General features: G+C 40.4%; 1 protein-coding gene and 1 long non-coding RNA gene across 2 annotated transcripts in view; one reads left to right on the top strand and one right to left on the bottom strand.

Annotated features, from left to right (window-relative positions):
* Window positions 1-22,539, bottom strand: part of TRPM8 (transient receptor potential cation channel subfamily M member 8) — a 657,600-nt gene that overhangs the window by 258,605 nt on the left and 376,456 nt on the right. Inside the window, exon 9 of the mRNA XM_058185213.1 lies at window positions 20,118-20,315. Within this exon, the coding sequence (XP_058041196.1) occupies window positions 20,118-20,315 (198 nt within the window). The remainder of the gene's footprint in view (window positions 1-20,117; window positions 20,316-22,539) is intronic.
* Window positions 1,432-22,539, top strand: part of LOC131199512 (uncharacterized) — a 255,514-nt gene continuing 234,406 nt past the window's right edge. The window contains exon 1 of the long non-coding RNA XR_009155355.1: window positions 1,432-1,603. This is a non-coding gene — a long non-coding RNA (uncharacterized LOC131199512). The remainder of the gene's footprint in view (window positions 1,604-22,539) is intronic.

Below are 22,539 nucleotides of genomic sequence, written 5' to 3'. Positions count from 1 at the left end.
TGTCTTCTTTTACGGTTACACATCTTGCTGATAGATGTATTCCCAAACATTTTACTTTTTTTACTATCTGAATGTCTATCTTTTCCATTAAGTCTTTTTTCTGCTCCTTTGTAAGATTCTTAGCTATGATTTCAGTTTTCTCTTTATTCATTTTCAATCTTGCTACGTCACCATAGTCTTCTACTTTCTTTATTAGTTTGGGTCCAGTTTCTTGTCATTACTCTATTATGAAAACCAAATCATCTGCAAAAGCTTGTAGTTTGTATTTTTCTTTTTTTTAATCTCCATTTCTATATCTTGGCAGATGTTTCTATTTAATACTTCTAGAGTCAAAATAAATAATAAGGGGGATAATGGGCATCCTTGCCTTGTGCCTTTTTTAAAATATTAATATTCTCTGTTACATCCCCATTCACAAACACCTTTACTGTCTGTTTGATGTATATTGCCTTGATCATATTGATAATTTTTTCCCCAAATTCCATATATTTTAGTTGCAGTATCATGAATCACCAGTTCATGTTATCAAATTTCTGTGCGTCTAGAAACATCAGTGCCATTTGGTTTTCCAGATGTGCTTCATAGTATTCCAGTGTGTTCAAAATTATTCTCATGTTGTTTTTAATTTGTCTATTCGGCAGGAAACCATTCTGGTCTGGATATATAAATTCATTCGAAAGGGCCGGAATAGCTCAGGCTGTAAGGAGCCTGTTATTAGAACACAGTAGCCTGCAATTACTGCAGGTTCAAGCCCGGCGCAAGGTTGACTCAGCCTTCCATCCTTTATAAGGTAGGTAAAATGAGGACCCAGATTGTTGGGGGGGCAATATTGACTTTGTAAATATACAAATAGAATGAGACTATTGCCTTATACACTGTAAGCCGCCCTGAGTCTTCGGAGAAGGGCGGGATATAAATGTAAAAAAAAAAAAAAAAAAAAAATTCAGGAATCTCTTCAATCTTTCAGCTATTATTGATGTATAAATTTTATAATCCACATTTAAAAGTGAAATGGGTCTATAGTTTTTAATAAAGTGACCAGACGTCCCGCTTTTGGCGGGATAGTCCCACTTTTGAAGAAATTGTCCCGCGTCGTTCTTAAAAAGTCCCGATTTTCGGCGGCACTATAATTTTGGAGAAAGTGGGTGGAGCACTCTGTCCATATTCAAGGGCACCGCGCCAGCATCAATGGGTGATTTCTTGATTGACTCTGGCTCAATGAGCCTCTTCGCCCTGCCTACTGCAATTCCTATCGGCTGAAGGCGATGCCCGTCTAATTCGAATCTTTTTCCTGCCTTTCACAGCCTGTCAATCACTGCGTTGGAAACCGAGCGCCCGATTGGCCGGCCGAGCTATTGGCCGCCTCCCGGTGCTTGCCCGGTGCTTCGTTGCGAGGCTTGCAGCTCTTCCCCGTGGGCGGGGAATAATGAAGCAAGGGGGCGGAGGAGGCCGCGAGCGGGAAAGAGGGTGCTGGCCGTGCCTGACCCCAGCGCTTCCACCCTCGCCTTCCTCGGGCCGCCTGGCTCGGCTCCCCTGCCTCGCCATGTCGGACACGCGTGGCGGCAGTGACAGCAGTCCCGACGAGACCGGCGTCGAGAAACAGGTGAGGGCGGGGCGGGCCGAATAGCGCTCGTGGGGGGAAGTGTGCAGAACGGGCAGCGCGGATTGGTCTGCCGCTCCGCCACTCGGCACCGAGCTGCCCCCTGGCCGAACCCGAGGAATGCCCGGGGGCTCATTGGTCGGCGAGCTCTCCGGCATTACGCATTCACACACACACAGCGTCGCAACCGCCGCCTCCCAAATCTGCCTCACCTGTGCGACCGCGGCCCACCTGGCCGTGACGAGCTGCCTCGCGCGCCGCGCGTTGCTTCCCGCCGTCTCCATGGCAACCGCTGCGGGAGCCAGCCGGGCTGGCCCTTACGCAAGATAAGGCGGAGGCGGCGGGGGGGGGGGAAGCACTGAAAGAAACAGCCACCCTGCCCGCGCGCTTGCTCCTCGTGTTCGGAGCCGCTTTTCTCCGCACCCACCTGGCCCGCGATTGGCCGAGAGGCCTCTCCTCACTCCGAGGGGCGGGGGAGGAGCGTTTAAAACGTCGGCGGGCTCCTCAGCTGTGTGTAAAATTAGCGAGCGCGTTGCCGAAGCGGCAGGCTTAGCCGCGCCTCTCGTCCCTCGAAAGGGACGATGCTGCGGGGCGCCGGGGAGCCCCACAAAAAATCTCTCACCGGCGCCCCCGCAGCCCAAGACCTTTGAGGTAATTCTACCTGAGACTTTTTATACGTTGTAGGTGGTGGTGGTGGTGGGAGAGCGTGAGTTCTTTAGATAGTTAATTAATAGTCTTGTTTTTCGGTGAGTAAGGATAGCTCCTGTGGTAATTTTAACCACGGCGTGTGTTCTTGGGAGTAAAAACTGAGGTAATATCTCAACAGTAATGTTCTTTAAAGGACTCCAATACCTCAGGTCACTAAAGATAATTATTTCAGTCTTTGCCAATGGGGTTTCCCCTCAGGGGATACCGCGAACCACGGAGTCTTGAAGCAATTCTAGTCAAGGCTCAAGTTCTTAAAATACTGGTAGAACCTGAGGTAATAGCCATGTCCTGTTAAAAAAAGGACCAAACCGCCACAGTGAATAAGTGCTAAAATGAGTTTTAAAGGTAAAATTGCCTCAGGAGTTGACCTCGCTCTCAGGAATAAAGTCAAATTTAGGTAATTTTTAGTCAAGGCTCCTTCAAAAGAAGCAAAATTCAAGTCAACTAAAAGCAAAAAGTTCACTAAAATTTACTTCAGGTCCAGGAGTTGAGTTTACTTTCTTCAGATAGTCAGTTTTTGAAGACTGAGGTAATTTTAGCCAAGGCTCAAGTTCTTAAGAAGTAAAAGACGGGGCTTAGGTAATCTCAGCCGTGTCCGAACCACCATAGGTGAATAAGAGTTAAAAAATGAGCTTTGGAGTAAAGTCTGAGGTAAAAATAGCCATGTCCTGGCTTGCAGACTAAGAAAAGTACTGCAAGTAAGGAGGGGAAAGTTAATTAAAATTTCTTCAGCAGCTGATTTGACTCTGAGGAATCAAGCTGAGGTAATTTTAGCCAGGTGCAGTTAAAAGGGCTGAACTTGCCACAGGTGAACAAGTATTAAAATTAGGTTAAAGGCAAAATTGCATGCCCATCCAGTTACATGAGCAGCTAGCCATGCCCACCCAGTCACATGACCACCAAGCCACACCCCAAAATAAGCCCCCCCACCCCCCTCAATGGTGTCCCACTTTACCAATGTTAAAATCTGGTCACTATAGCTTTTAATCTGTGATAAATCTGCATCTTCTTTTGTATGAGGGAGATATTTGCTTCCATCTAGGATTTTGGTATTTTAGCTTTTAGTAAGACTTCATTCTGTTTACAACAAAATACCTTATGCCACCAGACTGGAAATCCTGGTTTTAGAAAATTTAGAACTCTGCCGCCTTCGATATGACATGAATTTAACTCATAGAATCATCTGTTACAATGTCCTTCCTGTTGAAGACTACTTCAGCTTCAATCGCAACAATACACGAGCACCCAATAGATTTAAGCTTAATGTGAACCGCTCCAAGCTTGATTGCAGAAAATATGACTTCAGTAACAGAGTTGTTAATGCCTGGAATGCATTACCTGACTGTGGTCTCTTCCCAAAATCCCAAAGCTTTAACCAAAGACTATCTACTACTGACCTCACCCCATTCCTAAAAGGTCTGTAAGGGGAGTGCATAAGAGCACCAGCGGCTTATGCTTACATATACTGTTGTGACAAATAAATAAATAAATAAATTGTAAACTTCCAGGAGTAATAGTCCCAGGGAATCTTGTAGTTGTTTATAGAATTCTGCCAGTAGGCCATCTGGTCCTGGAGTTTTCTTCTTCTTCTGTCTCTTAATTGCCTCTGTTATTCAAACATTGTTATCCTTTTAGTGTACATCTTATTTCTTCAGGAACTTTAGGCAACCTGGCCTCTTCTAGGTATCGTTTTATTTTATCCTCTGATAGTTCCTCTTGGTCATACAGATTTTCATACCAGTAGAAGTTCTGGATTATTATTATTTTTGCTGTCATTTTGATGATGTAGTATCCCTTTCTTGTCTATCAAACTTTGTATCTGGTTTTTTTTTCTTTTTCATTTTTTGAGTTCATATGCCAACCATCTTCCTGGTTTATTAGCATTTTTGAAAAAGTTTTGTTTTATTTTCTTAATTTTACATGCTAGTTCTTCTTTATTGAGTAGGTTCAGTTTATTTTATTTTATTATTTCCATTTTATTTTTGATCTTCTTTCTTGTGGTTTTTTCTGCAATTCCGGTTCTAATCTCTCCCTCCAGTGTTTTTTGATGTTGCTTCTTTTCTTTATTTTTCCTTCCTATATAAGAAATAGCTAGCCCTCAGAAGTATGCCTTCCTTATGTAACCTTTTGTAATGAGGTCTCTTCCTTTTTATTTTCTTTGAAGAAGAATGTCATTTCTTTTTCTATTTTTTGTATGAATTTCTTGTCTTTTAATATGGATTGATTCAACATCCATCTCACTTTTTTCTTATATACTTTCCATTTAATGTTGACTGAGTTGTGGTCTGTCCGTATATTTCGTTCTATTTCTATTTCCTGTACATTAGTACTTCGTTCTGGTGTCATCCATGCCATGTTTGTCCTTGACCAGGATTGGTGGCTATTTGAGTAGTATGTATATTGGTTTTTCTCTGGATTTCTTTCTCTCCATAAATCTTGAATGTTCATTTCCTCCACCAGTTTAAAGAAGGACTTTGATAGGGTTTTCCTTGCCTTATTTATTTTACTGCTTCTGTAATCTAGTTTTATGTCTGCGATTGCATTAAAGTCTTCTATTAGACAAATATTTTCATAGTCCAGTTCTGCAATTTTCTCCTGGAGTTTTCCATAAAAATCTTCTTGCTTGTTGTTTGGTGCATATATTACTGTCAAGAGTGCCTGTTTGTGGTTTATTGTTACTTCCACCATTAATATTCTCCCTTCTTCATCTGCATATATAGATTTGGCTTTTATTGTTTCTTTGATGTATAAGACCCCCCCCCCCTTTTCTTTTGTTGTGCCAACAAGGAATATAGTTTCCCAATTTTGGGATACTCTAAGAGTTTATTATATTGTCTTTTGATATGTACTGCTTGTAAGCAAATTATGTCTAAGTCCATTTTTTGCAGTTTTGTAAAGAGTCTTCTTTTCATGAGAGTATTTAATCCATTAATGCTATCTCTCCTCTCCTCACTACCTTGCCACAAATGAGGAAGCTGAAAAGATGAACCAGTTCCTCCAATAGTACTTGGGTGCTATTGCCTCTGTAGCCAAGACAACTGGCCATCATTATTGCAACTCACAGAACTTTCTTGCAACATTTCACTGCACACACCAACTTCAATATCATTTCAAGCCATGCATGGCACATACCCTAGTGTTGCCAGACTACCTCACAATGGACTCAACTGTTCCAGGGGCAGTTGACTTCTTACAAAAGCAATATGCTGCCCAGCAATTTGAAACAGTATCTTGACCAATCAAAACAGGCTCAGGTAGCAGTATCTTGACCAATCAAAACAGGTAGCAGATGCCTATTGGTAGGAGGGCCCATCCATAGCACTAGGAGACAAAGTTGGGCTCTCTACCAAGTTCTTAGCTAATTTAGGATCTTTCAAGAAGCTAGATGCTAAATTTGTGGGACCATTCAAAGTTCTCTGACAAATCAAGCCTGTAGCTTTCTACCTCCAATTATCCCCTTCAATGAAAGTGTATCTAGTATTTTACCAAGCATTACACCCCACAGATTCTCCCTCCAAGCACAATATGATTGGAATGCCTCTCTCCACCATCAGTCATAGTAGGGGAGAACTGGAATATGAAGTGGAAGAAATCCTACCCTGTGGGAAAAGAGGCAAATCCATGCAGTACATGAGGAAGGGCTACCCTACTGCAGATTGCTCAACGGACTAAGTCTGTCTGTTATTAACACAGCTGCTTGAATTACTGCAAGTTCAAGTCCCACCAGGCCCAAAGTTGACTCAGCCTTCCATCCTTTATAAGGTAGGTAAAATGAGGACCCAGATTGTTGGGGGCAATTAAGTTGACTTTGTATATAATATACAAATGGATGAAGACTATTGCTTAACACATCGTAAGCCGCCCTGAGTCTTTGGAGAAGGGCAGGATATAAATTCAAAATAAATAAAAAAATGCATGGTATGTTCATCCCCCTGATTTAATTTATCAATTTCACCAGTACTTCCCTAATAAGCCAAGGCTGACCAAGCACCTGGCTTCGCCTAAAGAATCTATTAAGGAAGACATTAACCAACCCCTCTGCATTCCTCTAGGGGGGGTTTAGGGAGACTTGCCTACGATGGCACTTCTACATCTAGCCTTCAATTCCCAGGAAGGGGAGGGGATGGAACCTCTAACTATGTTTGTGTGTTACAACAACCAACACCTGACTCACACATTCCTGAATACAAGTGGGAGGAAGATTCCTTTGAGACTGCTTCGCTCCCACCTTTGCCAAGTTCCCATGAGAAGTCAGACTTTGAAGACACAATACAGGAAGGGGAAAGCAGCATAGAAAAACCTGTGGAAGAGGCGGGGGCAAGGTGGAGGGATGGTGATGTAAGAGATGACCAGGCTGAGCCCGAGGGAGAGGTCAATTGCATCATTAATCATGAATCTCTTCATGCCCACAAGAGATCTAAGTCCAGTCCACCTTGAATTCCTTTATATACTGCCAATTTGTTTTGGACGTTAATAGTTCAGATTCTTGTAGACAGCTTGCAATAAATCTTTATATTCATTTGAACTGCCTGGATTTTCTGATTTGCCTTGGGCTTGACAGGAACAAAAATACCAAAACATCTCATCAACATTCAGGTGGGCATAGCTTAAACACCAAAATTAACATCAGACCAAAAATCAAAAAGTAAAAATTATCCCAATGAAGGAACAGCTAATAGTAAACAGCCAAACCAAAGAGCCTCCAATATTGGCAGATATTTATATTAGAATATAAATTGACAACAAACCCCATTCCTTACCAGTACTTGATAATGTTACCAAATCTGAGTAATGAAATGTCTGCCTCTGTTTACCTATCAACCTAGAATGTACCAGGGCCCTTGACTAACTTCCATGCATGTGCTAAGGCAGGCTGTCTTCTTCCTTAGTTTGGGGGTGGGGAGATAGGTAAGTCATGTTATGCAGAATTATGCAGTCATGTTATGCAGAGTAGCAGGAGAAACTTTTTTGCTTTATTCAAACAAAGCACAATGTAGGATTACCTATTTCTATTCTTTTGTTACACATCCAAAAGGTAAGAGGAGGATAACTGGAATAATGGGGTCATTTAAATAACACACTTAAGCATTTCACATGAGTTCATTTGATATAATCAAGTTATTGATTTGAAGCACAGTTTACTGATGTTACATTCTTATTCACTTATTGTATTCATCCATACAATGACAACCCCACATTAACTAATATATCAAACAGCAATGTTATGGATCAGTAATTAAAGACCAATGTAATTAAACTGGGACTCTTTGGTGTGGGGAAGATTCCATTTGCTGTGAATTTGAATATATGCTGAAACAAACATACACATCATTGAACCAAATTGGCCACATCATAGAACCATGGTGGCACAGTGGTTAGAATGCATAAAGGTAAAGGTTCCACTCGCACATACGTGCTAGTCGTTGCCGACTCTAGGGGGCAGTGCTCATCTCCGTTTCAAAGCCGAAGAGCCAGCGCTGTCCGAAGACTTCTCCGTGGTCATGTGGCCGGCATGACTCAACACCAAAGGCGCACGGAACGCTGTTACCTTCCCACCAAAGTTGGTCCCTATTTTTTCTACTTGCATTTTTACATGCTTTTGAAACTGCTAGGTTGGCAGAAGCTGGGACAAGTAACGGGAGCTCACCCCATTACACGGCAGCACTAGGGATTCGAACCGCTGAGCTGCCAACCTTTCGATTGATAAGCTCAACATCCTAGCGCCTGAGCCATATTGCAGGCTAATTCTGCCAACTGCAGCAATTCAATTCTCACCAACTCAGGGGAGTCTGCTGGGAGAGGGTGTGTGGCCAGCGACGTTGTGAGACAATGAGTTCCTCCATTCCTGGAGGAACCACTGATATCTCAGCTGTTTGGGGGTCTTTATTAACCTAAGCCAACTCATAGGGTCAGTGAACAAGAGAGGCACAGTGGGACTAACACAGGGATTCTGCAAAATCCCTGGTTAGTCGGATATAGCCTCTCACGCCGAGTGACTGAGAAAGTGGCCATACGGGACCACTAAGAAGCTGGGGCAGCCGCAACTGGAGCGAGGAGCTAAAGACAAAGTGCATCATCTGGGTGACAAATTGGATCTTTATACTAAAATTTCTTTTCATACATGCTTGGAATAAATAGAAAGTAAAAAAGTGATACAGAGCAAGGAGGGGAGAGAGAGCAGGTCTAAGACAATATTAGAGGGGCGAGGAAAGCAAGTAAAACTAAAGAAAATAATGAATTACAGAATGAACTGAAAGAAAGGATTTAATTTGAAAACAAGAGAAGATAGAGAAACTGATTATTATTTTTTTGTATGGACAAATGAATTTAAATAAATTAAATGAAGGGAGTATTTTGAAAACTAACTTTTTCCATTTTTGCTAACTGAAACTAAAACTACAGCGCCATCTGGTGGCATAAGAGAAAAGACTTTAAATTGAAGAAAAAAATAAGGCTGACCTTGACAGTGTTAGCTAGACTGATAAAAAACAGATGTTAAAAAAAGAGAGAGACTTTGGGAGTGGTGTTTTTAATGCAAGATAAGTAGTGAATCTTTTGAAAGATTGAAACAATGAACTAATTGGTTGATTTTGTTTTACTTTTTGGATTGGGTTTTTTTTTTACTTTCCAACTTTCTTGTATATACATTACCTTTGAAGTACTTTTTGGAACTTTTGATTTGACTTCATTGTTTACCATATATTGGTAATAGAACTCTAAATAAATTAAAGAGACTAAAGATGGATATTATATGCTTGCAAGAAGTTCAGAAAACAACAAAAAATTACTAGAACACTCAAAATTGGGAATATTATTTACTTCATTGATAGACCAAAGTAAGAGAGGTGTAGTGTTATATATAAGGGAAAAACTAGAACCTATGCAATTTTTTGCGGATGAAGAAGGGAAGATACTTATGGTTGAGGTAACAATGAACAATAAACAAATGCTGTTGATAGCGATATATGCACCAAATGAGAACAAGAAGAATTTTATGGGAAACTACACAAAAAAATATTAGAATTTGAGTATGAAAATATTTGCATAATGTGTGATTTTAATGCGGTGGTAGACACAGATTTGGACTATAAAACAACAAAGATAAATAGGAAACCTAGGAAAATACTTCCAAACAGTTTTTTTTCCAATGGTTGAGGAATTAAGTATAAAAGATGCATGAAGAAAAAGACATTTGAAAGAAAAACATTATACTTTTTATTCAAACAGGCGTATGTCATGGTCTAGAATAGAGATGATGTGGATGTCAATAGATTTACTAGTTAATATACAAGAAGTGAATATTGAAATAGGTACATGGGCAGATCATAATCCGATTATAATTATATGGAAAGGCCAGAAGAAAAGGCTGAGATGGACTTTGAATTTGATAATTTTACAGGAAAATGAATTTAAACAATTTCTGGAAAAGGAGTTGATTTTTTTCTTTAAAATAAACAAAAAAGAGGATACATCACTTCAAGATGCACGGGATACAGTGAAAGCTGGTAATGACATACTTGGGAAAAAAGAATAAACAGAAAAGACAAAAACAGAAAAAGTTAGAAGAGGAATATAAAAAGCTGGAGAAGGAATTGCAAGGAACTATACTATTATTATTATTATTATTATTATTATTATTATTATTATTAATAATAATAATAATAATAATAGTAGTAGTAGTAGTAGTAGTAGTAGTAGTAGTAGTAGTAGTAGTATTAAATTTGTATACCGCCCTTCTGAAGAACTCAGGGTGGTTCACAGCCAATAAAATACGAAATATATATAACACAAATTAAAACAGTGTAAAAAACTAATTCAATATATGGCCTAAAATTTAAATAGAGTTAAAAGCCCCGTTTAAAAACCCCAATTAAAAACCCCAATTAAAACTACATTTAAGATAGCCCTGCACGCTGAAACAAAAGCGTCTTCAGCTCGCAGTGAAAGGTGTGGAGGTCGAGAAGTTGACGAAGTCCCGGAGGTAGCTCATTCCAGAGGGCAGGGGCCGCCACAGAGAAGGCCCTCCCCCTGGAGGTCACCAGCCAACACTGTTTGGCCGACAGTATCCGGAGGAGGCCCTCTCTGTGGGAGCACACTGGTCGGTGGGAGGCTACTGGTGGCAGTAGGCGGTCCCATAAGTAACCCGGTCCTAAGCTATGGAGCGCTTTAAAGGTGATAACCAACACCTTGAATTGGACCCGGAAGACCACCGGAAGCCAGTGCAGACCGCACAGGAGGGGTGTCACATGGAGCCATGAGGTGCTCCCTCTACCACCTGCGCAGCCGCATTCTGGACCAGTTGGAGCTTCCGGGTACCCTTCAAGGGGAGCCCCATGTAGAGAGCATTGCAGTAGTCTAGGCGGGATGTAACAAGGGCATGAGTGACCGTGCAAAGGGAGACCCGGTCTAGAAAGGGACGCAACTGGCATATCAGGCGAACCTGATAAAAAGCTCCCCTGGCGACGGCAGTGGCATTGATGTGAATTAAGAAATACAAGACTATTAACTTTGGAAGGATATGATTTACAATTGGGATGGCATGCTTTTTTATGGTATGGCAAAAATAGGATGCACAGTTATTTTCAAAGACACTATGTAAGAAATGCATTATTATTAGTATGGGAGAATGTTAGAGATAAATATTACTTGAAAATACTAATATGGTTATCTACAATGGAAGCGTTAATACATCCAAATATTATTAATATGGGGACTATTCTTAGATATAAAGATATACTAACAGATAAGGGGGAACTGAAAAAGAAACATGAAATAGAACAAGGGATTGAAATGGATTGGTATATGCAATTACAAATACAAACAAGATATGAAAAAGATGCTAAACTATATGGTTTTTACTTGGAAATGACAGAGCTGGATAAATACTCACAGGAACAGATGAAAAATTGATTTAAAAACTATACAATTACTTATTGAGTATTAAACTAGAAGAACAGGTAAAAGAAGCAATGACAGTATTGGCTAAGAATTTTGGATATACAATTGAGTTAGACAAATTTATTTATTTATTTTATTTATTTATTCGATTTTTATACCACCCTTCTCCCGAAGGACTCAGGGCGGTGTACAGCCAAAAATAAAAACAAACAATACAATATACAATTTAAAATACAAATTAAAAAACTTTTTTTATAATTGGCCTAAAAAACTTTAAAATATATAAAATTAAAACCCCATTAAAATTAATAATAGATAATTTAAAATCAGTAAAATTTAAGGCAGCCCCGCGCGAATGAAAAGATGTGTCTTCAGTTCGCGGCGGAAGGTCCGAAGGTCAGGTATTTGGCGTAAACCCGGGGGAAGCTCGTTCCAGAGTGTGGGAGCCCCCACAGAGAAGGACCTTCCCCTGGGGCCCGCCAGCCGACATTGCTTGGCGGACGGCACCCTGAGAAGTCCCTCTCTGTGAGAGCGTACGGGTCGGTGGGAGGCATGCGGTAACAGCAGGCGGTCCCGTAAGTACCCAGGCCCTAAGCCATGGAGCGCTTTAAAGGTAGTGACCAAAACCTTAAAGTGCACTCGAAAGGCCACAGGTAGCCAGTGCAGTCTGCGCAGGAGCGGTGTTATATGGGAGCTACGCGTAGCTCCCTCTATCACCCGCGCAGCTGCATTCTGGACTAACTGAAGCCTCCGAGTGCACCTCAAGGGGAGCCCCATGTAGAGAGCATTACAATAATCCAAGCGAGAGGTAACGAGCGCATGAGTGACTGTGCACAAGGCATCCCGATCAAGGAAGGGGCGCAACTGCCGAACCAGGCGAACCTGGTGGAAGGCCCTCCTGGAGACGGCCGTCAAATGATCTTCAAACGACAGCCGTTCATCCAGGAGGACACCTAAGTTGCGCACCCTATCCTTTGGGGCCAATAACTCGCCTCCAACAGTCAGCCGCGGCTGCAGCTGACTGAATCGGGGTGCCGGCATCCACAGCCACTCTGTCTTGGAGGGATTAAGCTTGAGCCTGTTTCTCCCCATCCAGACCCGTACGGCTTCCACACACCGGGACAGCACTTCAACAGCTTCATTGGGGTGGCCTGGGGTGGAAAAGTACAGCTGGGTGTCATCAGCGTACAGCTGGTATCTCACCCCAAAGCCACTGATGATCTCACTCAACGGCTTCATATAGATATTGAACAGAAAGGGCGAGAGGATCGACCCCTGCGGCACCCCACAAGTGAGGCACCTCGTGGTCGACCTCTGCCCCCCTGTCAACACCGTCTGCGACCGGTCAGAGAGATAGGAGGAGAACCACCGATACACGGTGCCTCCCACTCCCAATCCCCCCAACCGGCGCAGCAAGATACCATGGTCGATGGTATCAAAAGCCGCTGAGAGGTCTAATAGGACCAGGGCAGAGGAATAACCCCTGTCCCTGGCCCTCCAGAGGTCATCCACCAATGCGACCAAAGCTGTCTCCGTGCTGTATCCGAGTCGGAAGCCGGACTGGAACGGGTCTAGATAGACGGCTTCATCCAGGTATTGGGGTAGCTGTCGCGCCACAGCACTCTCTACAACCTTCGCAACAAAGCGAAGGTTGGAGACTGGACGATAATTACTCAAAATAGCTGGGTCCAGGGAGGGCTTCTTGAGGAGGGGTCTCACCACTGCCTCTTTCAAGGCGGCAGGGAAAACCCCTTCCAACAAAGAAGCGTTGATAATCCCCTGGAGCCAGCCTCGTGTCACCTCCTGAGTGGCCAGTACCAGCCAGGAAGGACACGGGTCCAGTAAACATGTAGTGGCGTGAAGCCTCCCCAACAACCTGTCCACGTCCTCGGGAGCCACAGGGTCAAACTCATCCCAAACAGACTCAACAAGACGTGCCTCCTCTCCCTCGCTTGGATCATCCCAATTTCGGTCCAGACCATCCCGGAGCTGAGCGATTTTATCGTATAGATAACCACTAAACTCCTCAGCATGTCCCTGCAACGGGTCATCCCGCACCTCCTGATGAAGGAGGGAGCGGGTCACCCGAAACAGGGCGGCCGGGCGGTTATCTGCTGACACAATGAGGGTGGAGGCGTATAAGCGCCTCGCCTCCCTCATTGCCACTAGGTAGGTCCTAGAATAGGACCTAACTAGTGTCCGATCAGCTTCGGAACGACTGGACCTCCAGGTGCTCTCTAGACGTCTTCTCCGGCGTTTCATCTCCCTCAGCCCCTCGGAGAACCAAGGGGCCGGACAAGATCTGCACCGGGTCAGAGGCTGCAAAGGCACGACACGGTCCAAGGCCCCAGCCGCGGCCTGCTCCGAGGCCGCAACTAGTTCCTCAGTCGTGCTGTGGGCCACATCCTCAGGGAATGGCCCAAGCTCCGTCAGGAACCTCTCAGGGTCCATCAGGTGCCTGGGACGGAACAGCAAATATCGGAAAGAAATTATAAATTAACCATGTCCACAACATATAAAGAAAACCAATGCAAAACGTTCTATAGATGGCACATGGCACCTGAAAAATTGGCAAAAATGTTTAAAAATAAATCAGCTAAATGCAGGAAATGCCATCATTATCATATGTGGTGGACGTGTCCAGAAGTGAGGAACTACTGGATTAAAATTAGAATATGACTAGAGGAAATGATACAACAAATTGATTTAAAACCTGAACTGTTCCTATTGGGTATCTTACAAGAGAAATATAGTAAAGAGAATACTTATTTGATTATACATATTGTAGAGAATTGTATTTGCACAAAATTGGAAAGCAGAGAAAATCCCTTTAGAGGGAGAAGTAATTAAGAAAATATTGGAATGTGCAAAAATGAATAGATTAACATTAGTAATTAAAGAAAAGGCAGAATCAGAGTATTTTAAAGTATGGGGGCAATTAAATCAATGTTTAGAGAAATATATATACAAAATTAGATAAGTGATAAATTAATATAATTCATCAAATATAAGAAATTTGGGAAGAATGATGTAACAATCTAAATGAAAATATAAAGGTATGATAGAAATATAATATGAAAATATTGGAGGAGGGAGTAGAAGATATAAAATATGCACTCAGATGAAACACTGAATGATTAAAGATGTATTGTTTGTTTGTATGTTTTTTGTTTAAATTTTTTTTTAAAAAATTTAGTAAAAAATTCTCACCAACTCAGGGTTGACTTAGCCTTCCATCCTTCCAAGATCAGTAAAATGAGAACCCAGATTGTTGGGAGCAATATGCTGATTCTGTAATCCACTTAGAGAGGGCTGTAAAGCACTGTGAAACAGTATATAAGTCTAAAGCTATTGCTATCATATTTCTAATGCAAAAAAAAAAATAGTGGCAGAATCTGGGGGCAGAGTTAAGAGTGATCAGCCTAGAATCCCTACATAGGCACAAATGAATTAAATCCTATCTCCCTTGAATTCTGTTGACCCTTATCTAATCCCAAATAGGTGTTAACTGATAGTTGAGAAGATTCCTGTATATAGGCATGATTAGCAATAAATTGGTTTAGTTGGACCATGTGTGGACCTAATCTTTTGCACCTGACGGGAAAATAAAACTGAAATTTTTTGACTGAACATAAATTTGCTATCTTATGTTTTTTCTTGCCTATACTATATTTATTTTGCTCTGTTTGTACTGTAGGAAGTAAGCACCCACCCCTCTCCTAGAAGAATGAAATATTTTGGGAAATATTAAAAAGGCAGCATATATTTCCCTGGATGACAAATGGAGAAACATGTTTTAAAGACAAAGCAGCTCCCACCTTCCTGCCCCCTCCACCTTTGTCAATGAACCAGAGGCAGAAACCCAATCCCCCCTTTGCCAATGAACCATCATCTGCAATACAATAGGACCCATCTAGCAACAGAAGCTCACCATATGGCACCTGGGAAGATTACATCAGACAGGAAGGCTAGCTAAGACCCTCACCCCCTGGGAGTCTGATAACCAATCAGGGTACTCTTCCTGTACCCCAAGAAGTTCAAAGCTCAGAGAGGGCATAAAACCAAGGCACGCTCAGCATCTTGGCCCCTTTTCTGTTCAGGAACTCAAACCATGTGATCCTGTCCACCATTAAACCATCTTTCCAAGCAGTCTCCATATTTCCAGTGTCTTTTTATCCACTTGGAACTGAATCCAGATGGACATTTCTTCTAACAGTACAATACATTTGTTGTTGTTAGTTGTGAAGTCATGTCTGGCCCATCGCAACCCCATGAACAACGTTCCTCCATGCCTTCCTGTCCTCTACCATCCTCTGGAGTCTATTTAAGCTCATGCCTACTGCTTCAGTGACTCCATCCAGCCACCTTGTTCTCTTTCGTCCCCTTCTTCTTTTGCCCTCGATCTTTCCCAGCATTAGGCTCTTCTCCAGTGAGTCCTTCCTTCTCATTAGGTGGCCAAAGTATTTGAGTTTCATCTTCAGGATCCGGCCTTCTAAAGAGCAGTCAGGGTTGATCTTCTTTAGGACTGACCAGTTTGATTGCCTTGCAGTCCAAGGGACTCGCAGGAGTCTTCTCCAGCACCAGAGTTCAAAGGCCTCAGCCTTTCTTATGGTCCAACCTTCACAGCCATACATTGCAACTGGGAAAACCATAGCCTTGACTATACGCACTTTTGTTGGCAGGATGATGTCTCTGCTTTTTAGTATACTGTCTAGATTTGCCATAGCTTTCCTCCCCAGGAGCAAGCGTCTTTTAATTTCTTGGCTGCAGTCCCCATCTGCGGTGATCTTGGAGCCCAGGAAAATAAAATCTGTCACTACCTCCATTTCTTCCCCATCTATCTGCCAGGAATGGAGAGGTCCAGATGCCATGATCTTAGTTTTCTTAATGTTGAGTTTCAAGCCAACTTTTGCACTCTCCTCCTTCACCCGCATCAAGAGACTCTTAAGTTCCTTTTCGCTTTCTGCCATTAGAGTGGTATCATCTGCATATCTGAGGTTGTTGATATTTCTCCTGGCAATCTTAATTCCAATTTTTGATTCATCTAGCCTTGCCTTTCTCATGATGTGCTCTGCATATAAGTTAAACAGGCAAGGTGATAGTATGCAGCCTTGCCGGACTCCTTTCCCAATTTTGAACCAATCAGTGGTTCCGTGTCCAGTTCTCACTGTTGCTTCTTGACCCGCATACAGGTTTCTCAAGAGACAAATAAGATTGTCTGGTAAACCCATCTCTTTAAGAACTTGCCACAATTTGTTGTGATCCACACAATCAAAGGCTTTAGCATAGTCAATGAAACAGAAGTAGATGTTTTTCTGGAATTCCCTAGCTTTCTCCATGATCCAGCATATGTTGGCAATTTGATCTCTAGTTCCTCTGCCTCTTCGAAATCCTGCCTGTACTTCTGGTAGTTCTCGATCCACATACTGCTGGAGCCTAGCTTGTAGGATTTTAAGCATAACCTTACTAGCATGTGAAATTAGTGCAATGGTGCGATTGATGGGTTGCCACTTCCTTCTCCAGTGGATCACGTTTTGTCAGAACTCTCTGCTATGACCTGTCCATCCTGCACGGCGTAGCTCATAGCTTCATTGAGCTATGCGAGCCCCTTTAGCACGATAAGGCAGTAATCCATGAAGGGGTACAATACATTAGATGAGGTTAAAATGGTATGGGATATTTTTCAGTTTAGCATACTGTAAAGGATCAGATATTATTTTAGCATTACTTTACTAACCAGGCCATATTGTTTATTTGTTTGGCTATCATATGTTCTATGAACACAATAATCATTCATTGTTAATCCAGTCTTATGTTTAAAGTTTTGTGTGAAGCTAACTGCTCTCTATAAATCTATAAATCCATATCTATAAATGCCAGCTCTGGTGAAAGTTTTTCCTGATTCTCTCCAATAATTCTGACCTCAGTTGGTTGATTGAATAAAAGGCCAGTCTTTTGTCATAAACTGAGTGTTAGAAATTTTCAGGGGGGAAAAGGCAGAAGCTAAGAAAAAAGCAGATAACAAAATAAAAGGACATTCAAAAGGAACAAAAGCAACAGCAAGCACAACTCAGATACTGAGCATTTGTCTAGCATTATTCAATGTGCGATACAATTTTGCTGTCAATTAACAAAAAAGAGAGCTTTTTATAAACATATTCTTTTAGATTGATACAACATCATATATTGATATAAATATGGCTGTTTCACAATGGGTCAGTTCATGTATTACACTTGATCAACTTGCAGATTCTCAAATCTGGTAATATTACACACCCTTAAAATGTTTAAAGAGTACATGTTTTCCCAGATAACCTTAATGACTTCATTCGAGTTAGGCAAGAAATAAATATAGTAATTTTAATAACTACATTTTATCATAGGGGTTCTTTGACTTTGAATACCTTAATTACTCTTCACCAAGCTTGCAGAGGCAAAGCCTATGATCAGTTTTAACAGCAGGTATATTACCTGAAGAAGTCTGATCATGGTTTGTTTTTTAAAGTAACTGGGTCTCCTGTGCTAGGTACTTGCAAACTCTTGAGGGTCACAGCCCACATTTTCAGGACTCTTGGATTAACTCATATTGTGAGTTCATGGGATATAAATTAAATAACCAGCAGCATCTGTGGAACTAATTGTAGGTTTAATGGAGCAGGGCTGCAAAACTCTGGACAATATAGAAATACAAAAAGCTCCAACCCCTTTCTGACATCTAGGGACAGTTTTTTCCTGCCCAGATTTGAAAGCGCTAATCTGCTTTCTAATAAACAGGAGTTAGATTTTTATGCCCACTTGCCTCCCTAAGTATGTATCTTGGAAAATTGTAAATAATTATTACAAATAATTAGTACAGATTCTATAAGATCTCAAAACAGTTTCTTGGTAATACACAATGAAATGCCATAAAAAAGGAACAAGAAAAATCTGTGGGAAAACAGTCACATTCTTAGAATAAACAATGCACAACAGTGGAAAATATACGCTTTCTCAAAGCATGCTCATATTATTCTAAATATATCATTCTAGGTGGCTTCAATGAATTTAGTTTTTTCTTCAATTCATCACAGTCTAGCTGAAAAAGTTATTTCTAGTTTTACAAGTGTTATCATTTGAGAAAATATTTTTTTAAAAATGTAATTATGCATTTTTATCATTTATCTCATTTTATAATTATATTGTTTAAAATATTTTTGTCTTTTGAATTCTTTTAAAGTGAAGAGCAGGACAGAAATTGCAATGAAAATCTTATTAATAATAAATTTAGAAATTAGAACGGTGTTATGAATTTTTTAAAATTTAAGATTAGGATAGAAACTGCATTAGAAACTTATTAATAATACATTTTGAAATTAGAAAAGTATTAAAATATTCCATTCCTAGTTATTAGCACTTTTAAATCTCAAAATGGCCAATGGATGGCGACAGTAGTCTAAAGCAGGGGTGAAATCTAAAAATTTTTCCTATCAGTTCTGTGGGCATGGCTTAATTGGTGGGCATGGCTTGGTGGTCAGGTGACCTGGTGGGCGTGGCCAATAATAATAAATAATAAAAATAATAAACAAAGTACACAAAACAATAAGAGGTACCAAAAACCAACTTTCACATTTTACACACACACAACACAACACAACACAACTGACTCACACACAATGTAAAAACAGCTGCACTTCACCCAAAATGGCCCCTGCAACAAGCAGGAACCTCACACAGCCACAAAAAGCTCAAAAACCAACTTTCACACTTTTTCCACACAAAATGCCACATACAACTTTGGTGAGATTTTATATTTGTGTAGTTAAAGTGAAACACTACAGAAACACACCAAATCTCATAAAGCTGCACAAATAATTTATTATTTTATTTTATTTATATTTTTAGATAAAAGCAGCTAAATTTAAAACTTTCTTAACTTTAAATTGCTATGTCTAAAAAAAGATAAAACTCCTAAAAAAAACCCCAATTAACTATTTTTTTAAAGCTCCAAACAAACAAACAAACCCAGTTACTTACCCAATTGAAAGGACAAGGCAGGCAGATTGAGTTGCTCACCAATGAGATGGATTGCAGGCTGGTAGATTGAGTTGCTAGCTGATGCAATTGATTGCAGCAGCCGAAGCAAGGCAGGAAAAGCCAGCGAGCCCAAAAGAAGCAGCAAGCTGGCAACTGGAGACTGGGCGATTGGGTAGGCATGGGTACAGGGGGCCAGGGATTTTTGCTACTGGTTCTCCAAACCACCCATCACCATCGCTACTGGATTGCCCGATCTGGTCCGAACCAGGAGCATTTTACCCCTAGTCTAAAGCTATTGCTATCATATTTCTAATTAAAAAAAAGAGTGGCCTAGAATCCCTGCATTGGCACAAATGAATTAAATCCCATGTCCCCTGAATTCTGTTAACCCTTATCTAATCCCAAATAGGTGTTAATATTGATAGTTGAGAAGATTCCTGTACATAGGCATGATTAGCAATAAATTGGTTTAGTTGGACTTTCATGTGTGGACCTAATCTTTTCCACTTGACAGGGGAAAATAAAACTGAATTTTTTTGAGTGAACATAAATTTGCCATCTTATGTTTTTTCTTGCCTATACTATATTTATTTTGGCTCTGTTTGTACATTACATTAGATGAGGTTAAAATGGTATGGGATATTTTTCAGTTTAGCATATTGTAAAGGACCAGACATTACTTTAGTATTACTTACTAATCAGGCAATATGGGCACCTTACCCAGGCTGTTCCCCACTTTCTATTTACATGTCTAAGCCCTGAACTATCTGAAGCAGAATACATTCCCCCCTTATCTCTTAGGTCAGCATTCATTAAGTTCTCCATCACAGTTTAGCAAATTAATTATACATAACTGATAAATGTCCCAGTTACATGGAGGAAGAATCTATATACTTACACATTTGATCCAACTCTCAATCTCCTCTTCACTGAGTCTAGAAAGTGTTCGAGGCAAATATCTGAGCAATCTCTCTTTAACAGATGAGGAAGTAAGTGTGCCTTCTGCCTCTGTCAAGCTTGCAATCACATCTGCTATCTGACCAGAACCTTCCACCACGACACAGGGAATTTTGTTCTTGATGGCAGTGTTAATTGCCTATGAAAGATACTACTTACATAATTAACATTCATAGTACAGTTTTGTAACTCTGTGTATGGGATATATATGATAGCAGCTGTGTGTACAGCTGCTTTCTTTTATGTAACTAAACACACCCACAAAATCATCAGTCTTGGCAATCCTTATTTCTAACATCCCTATCAGTCCAGTCAGCCATGTGGCATATGCCAGATTAGCTAGCTCAGTTAGGGATACATGATGCATGTTGACAGATTTGCTGTTCCAGGGCCTGGTTAACTGTTTTAAAAAACAGCACATGTTCTGCTGAGTGTCCTACAGAATAGTGATCGCAATCTAATTTTCCATGTCTCAAGTACTGTCTTCCCTTTTCAAAAAATATTGTTTACTATTAAAGCAAACTGCACATTACCTGAAAATATCTAAACACAGCAGCCAGACCACAAAGATCTACTGCATCAGAACACAAGCCACACTACTTCCGGTGGCTCCGCTTCGTTGATGGCGGTCTTTTTTAGACCGCTAGCTCAGTGATTCCGTAGAGCCGCTCAGACAGCGCAAACCGGCTGTCTGGCGGCTTGAAAATCTCTCCCTCGGGCAAAGAGGGAGAGGTGAGCATTTGGGTTGAAGTAGAGCGCCCAGGAAAGCCCCAGGAAAATTTCTGGAGGCTTGATGGGAACGCTCCTTCTATAGCCTGAAAAAAGCTCTGGATCCGGAACGCTTCTGCCTAATAGCGGAACAAAACGCAGCATCCATCTCCACGATTGAAATGGATTTGTGATGGATTGCTAACGCAGACAGAGCAGAAACAGGAGGGCTGGCATTTGCTAGTAAGAAGATTTTAACTCCCTATCAAAGGATATATTTGTAGCAAAAATTGGAGACGAAGAAAGGAAATGGCGTTTTGTGTAATGAAAGCAAATGGCGTTTTGTGTATTGGAAGCGAAAGTTAAGGAAATGCTTATTACAACTGCTGGCGTGGAACCTATAAGAAGAACATAAGAAGATATTCTCTAAATGGAATGAATAAGAACTGTTTATAATTTTTTTTTACCTTTTTCTATTACAGTGTGTAAGAAGAAAAGTTTATTGAATTTTTTTCCCTCTTTTTTTTTTTTTTTTGGTAGATTATACAGTTTAAAAATGGCTTTTAAGCAAACAGAATTAACTACTACTAAAATCTTTGAAATTTCTTCAGTTTAGATACTGAAATTAAAAGAAGATATCAAGGAAGGTTTAAGGAATTTTTTACAGGAGCTTTTGGAGGCTCATCTTTTAGAAATAGATCAAAAATTTAATGAAATGGAGAAAGAAATATCGGATTTTAAAGATATGGTGGAAGAGCAGAAGAGGGATATGAAAATGGTAAAGGATACAATTACGCCATTATTGGTATCTAGTATTCAGACGGAGGAAAGACTGGGAGAACTTAACCAAATTAATCTAGATTTGTAAAGGAAAATAGAGGAAGTTCAAACGAATCAAATTAATTTGAATTTAGAAAATAAAATAAATGATATTCAGGTTAAGGTGGATAGGGCAGATGAAGAAAGGGTTATATTACAATATAGATTAATGGAATATGCTATAAGGGTGAGGGGATTAAAGGAATGCAGGCAGGAAAATTTAAAAGAGACTTTTACTCAGGCTTTTGCTCAGATAAATGGAGTGGAACCAGAACATTTTGAACTTAATATTGAAAAAATCTATCGTGTTAATTCTTGGTTGGCAAGGCAGAAGTGATTACCGAGAGATGTGGTTATTTATTTTACAACTAAGAAGATTAGGTATGGAATTTTACAAGCATTTTATAAAAAATAAATTTCAAATATTAGGACAAGATATAATAATGATGAAGGAAATTCCTCCTAAAATGTTAAGAAAGAGAAAAGAATTTGCCTTTTTAGTGGATGAGCTTAAGAAACATCAGATTTATTTATTTATTTTATTTATTTATCAAATTTTTATACTGCCCTTCTCCCGAAGGACTCAGGGCAAAGATAAAACACAGAATATGTACAATTAAAACCAAATTAAAAAATAGCAAATTACAAAAAAAGGCTGATAATCAAAATTTAAATTTAAAATTTTTTTTAAAAATATTAATAAAACCCCAATTTAAAATCAACTATTATGCCAGTCCCGCTTGAATAAATAAGTATGTATTTAGCTCACGATGGAAGGTCCGAAGATCAGGCACTTGACGTAGGCCAGGGGGAAGTTCATTCCAGAGCGTTGATGC

The sequence above is a fragment of the Ahaetulla prasina genome, chromosome 1 (assembly GCF_028640845.1).
Source record: "Ahaetulla prasina isolate Xishuangbanna chromosome 1, ASM2864084v1, whole genome shotgun sequence".
Taxonomy (NCBI): Eukaryota; Metazoa; Chordata; class Lepidosauria; order Squamata; family Colubridae; genus Ahaetulla; species Ahaetulla prasina.
This window is presented reverse-complemented; position numbering and strand designations above follow the sequence as displayed.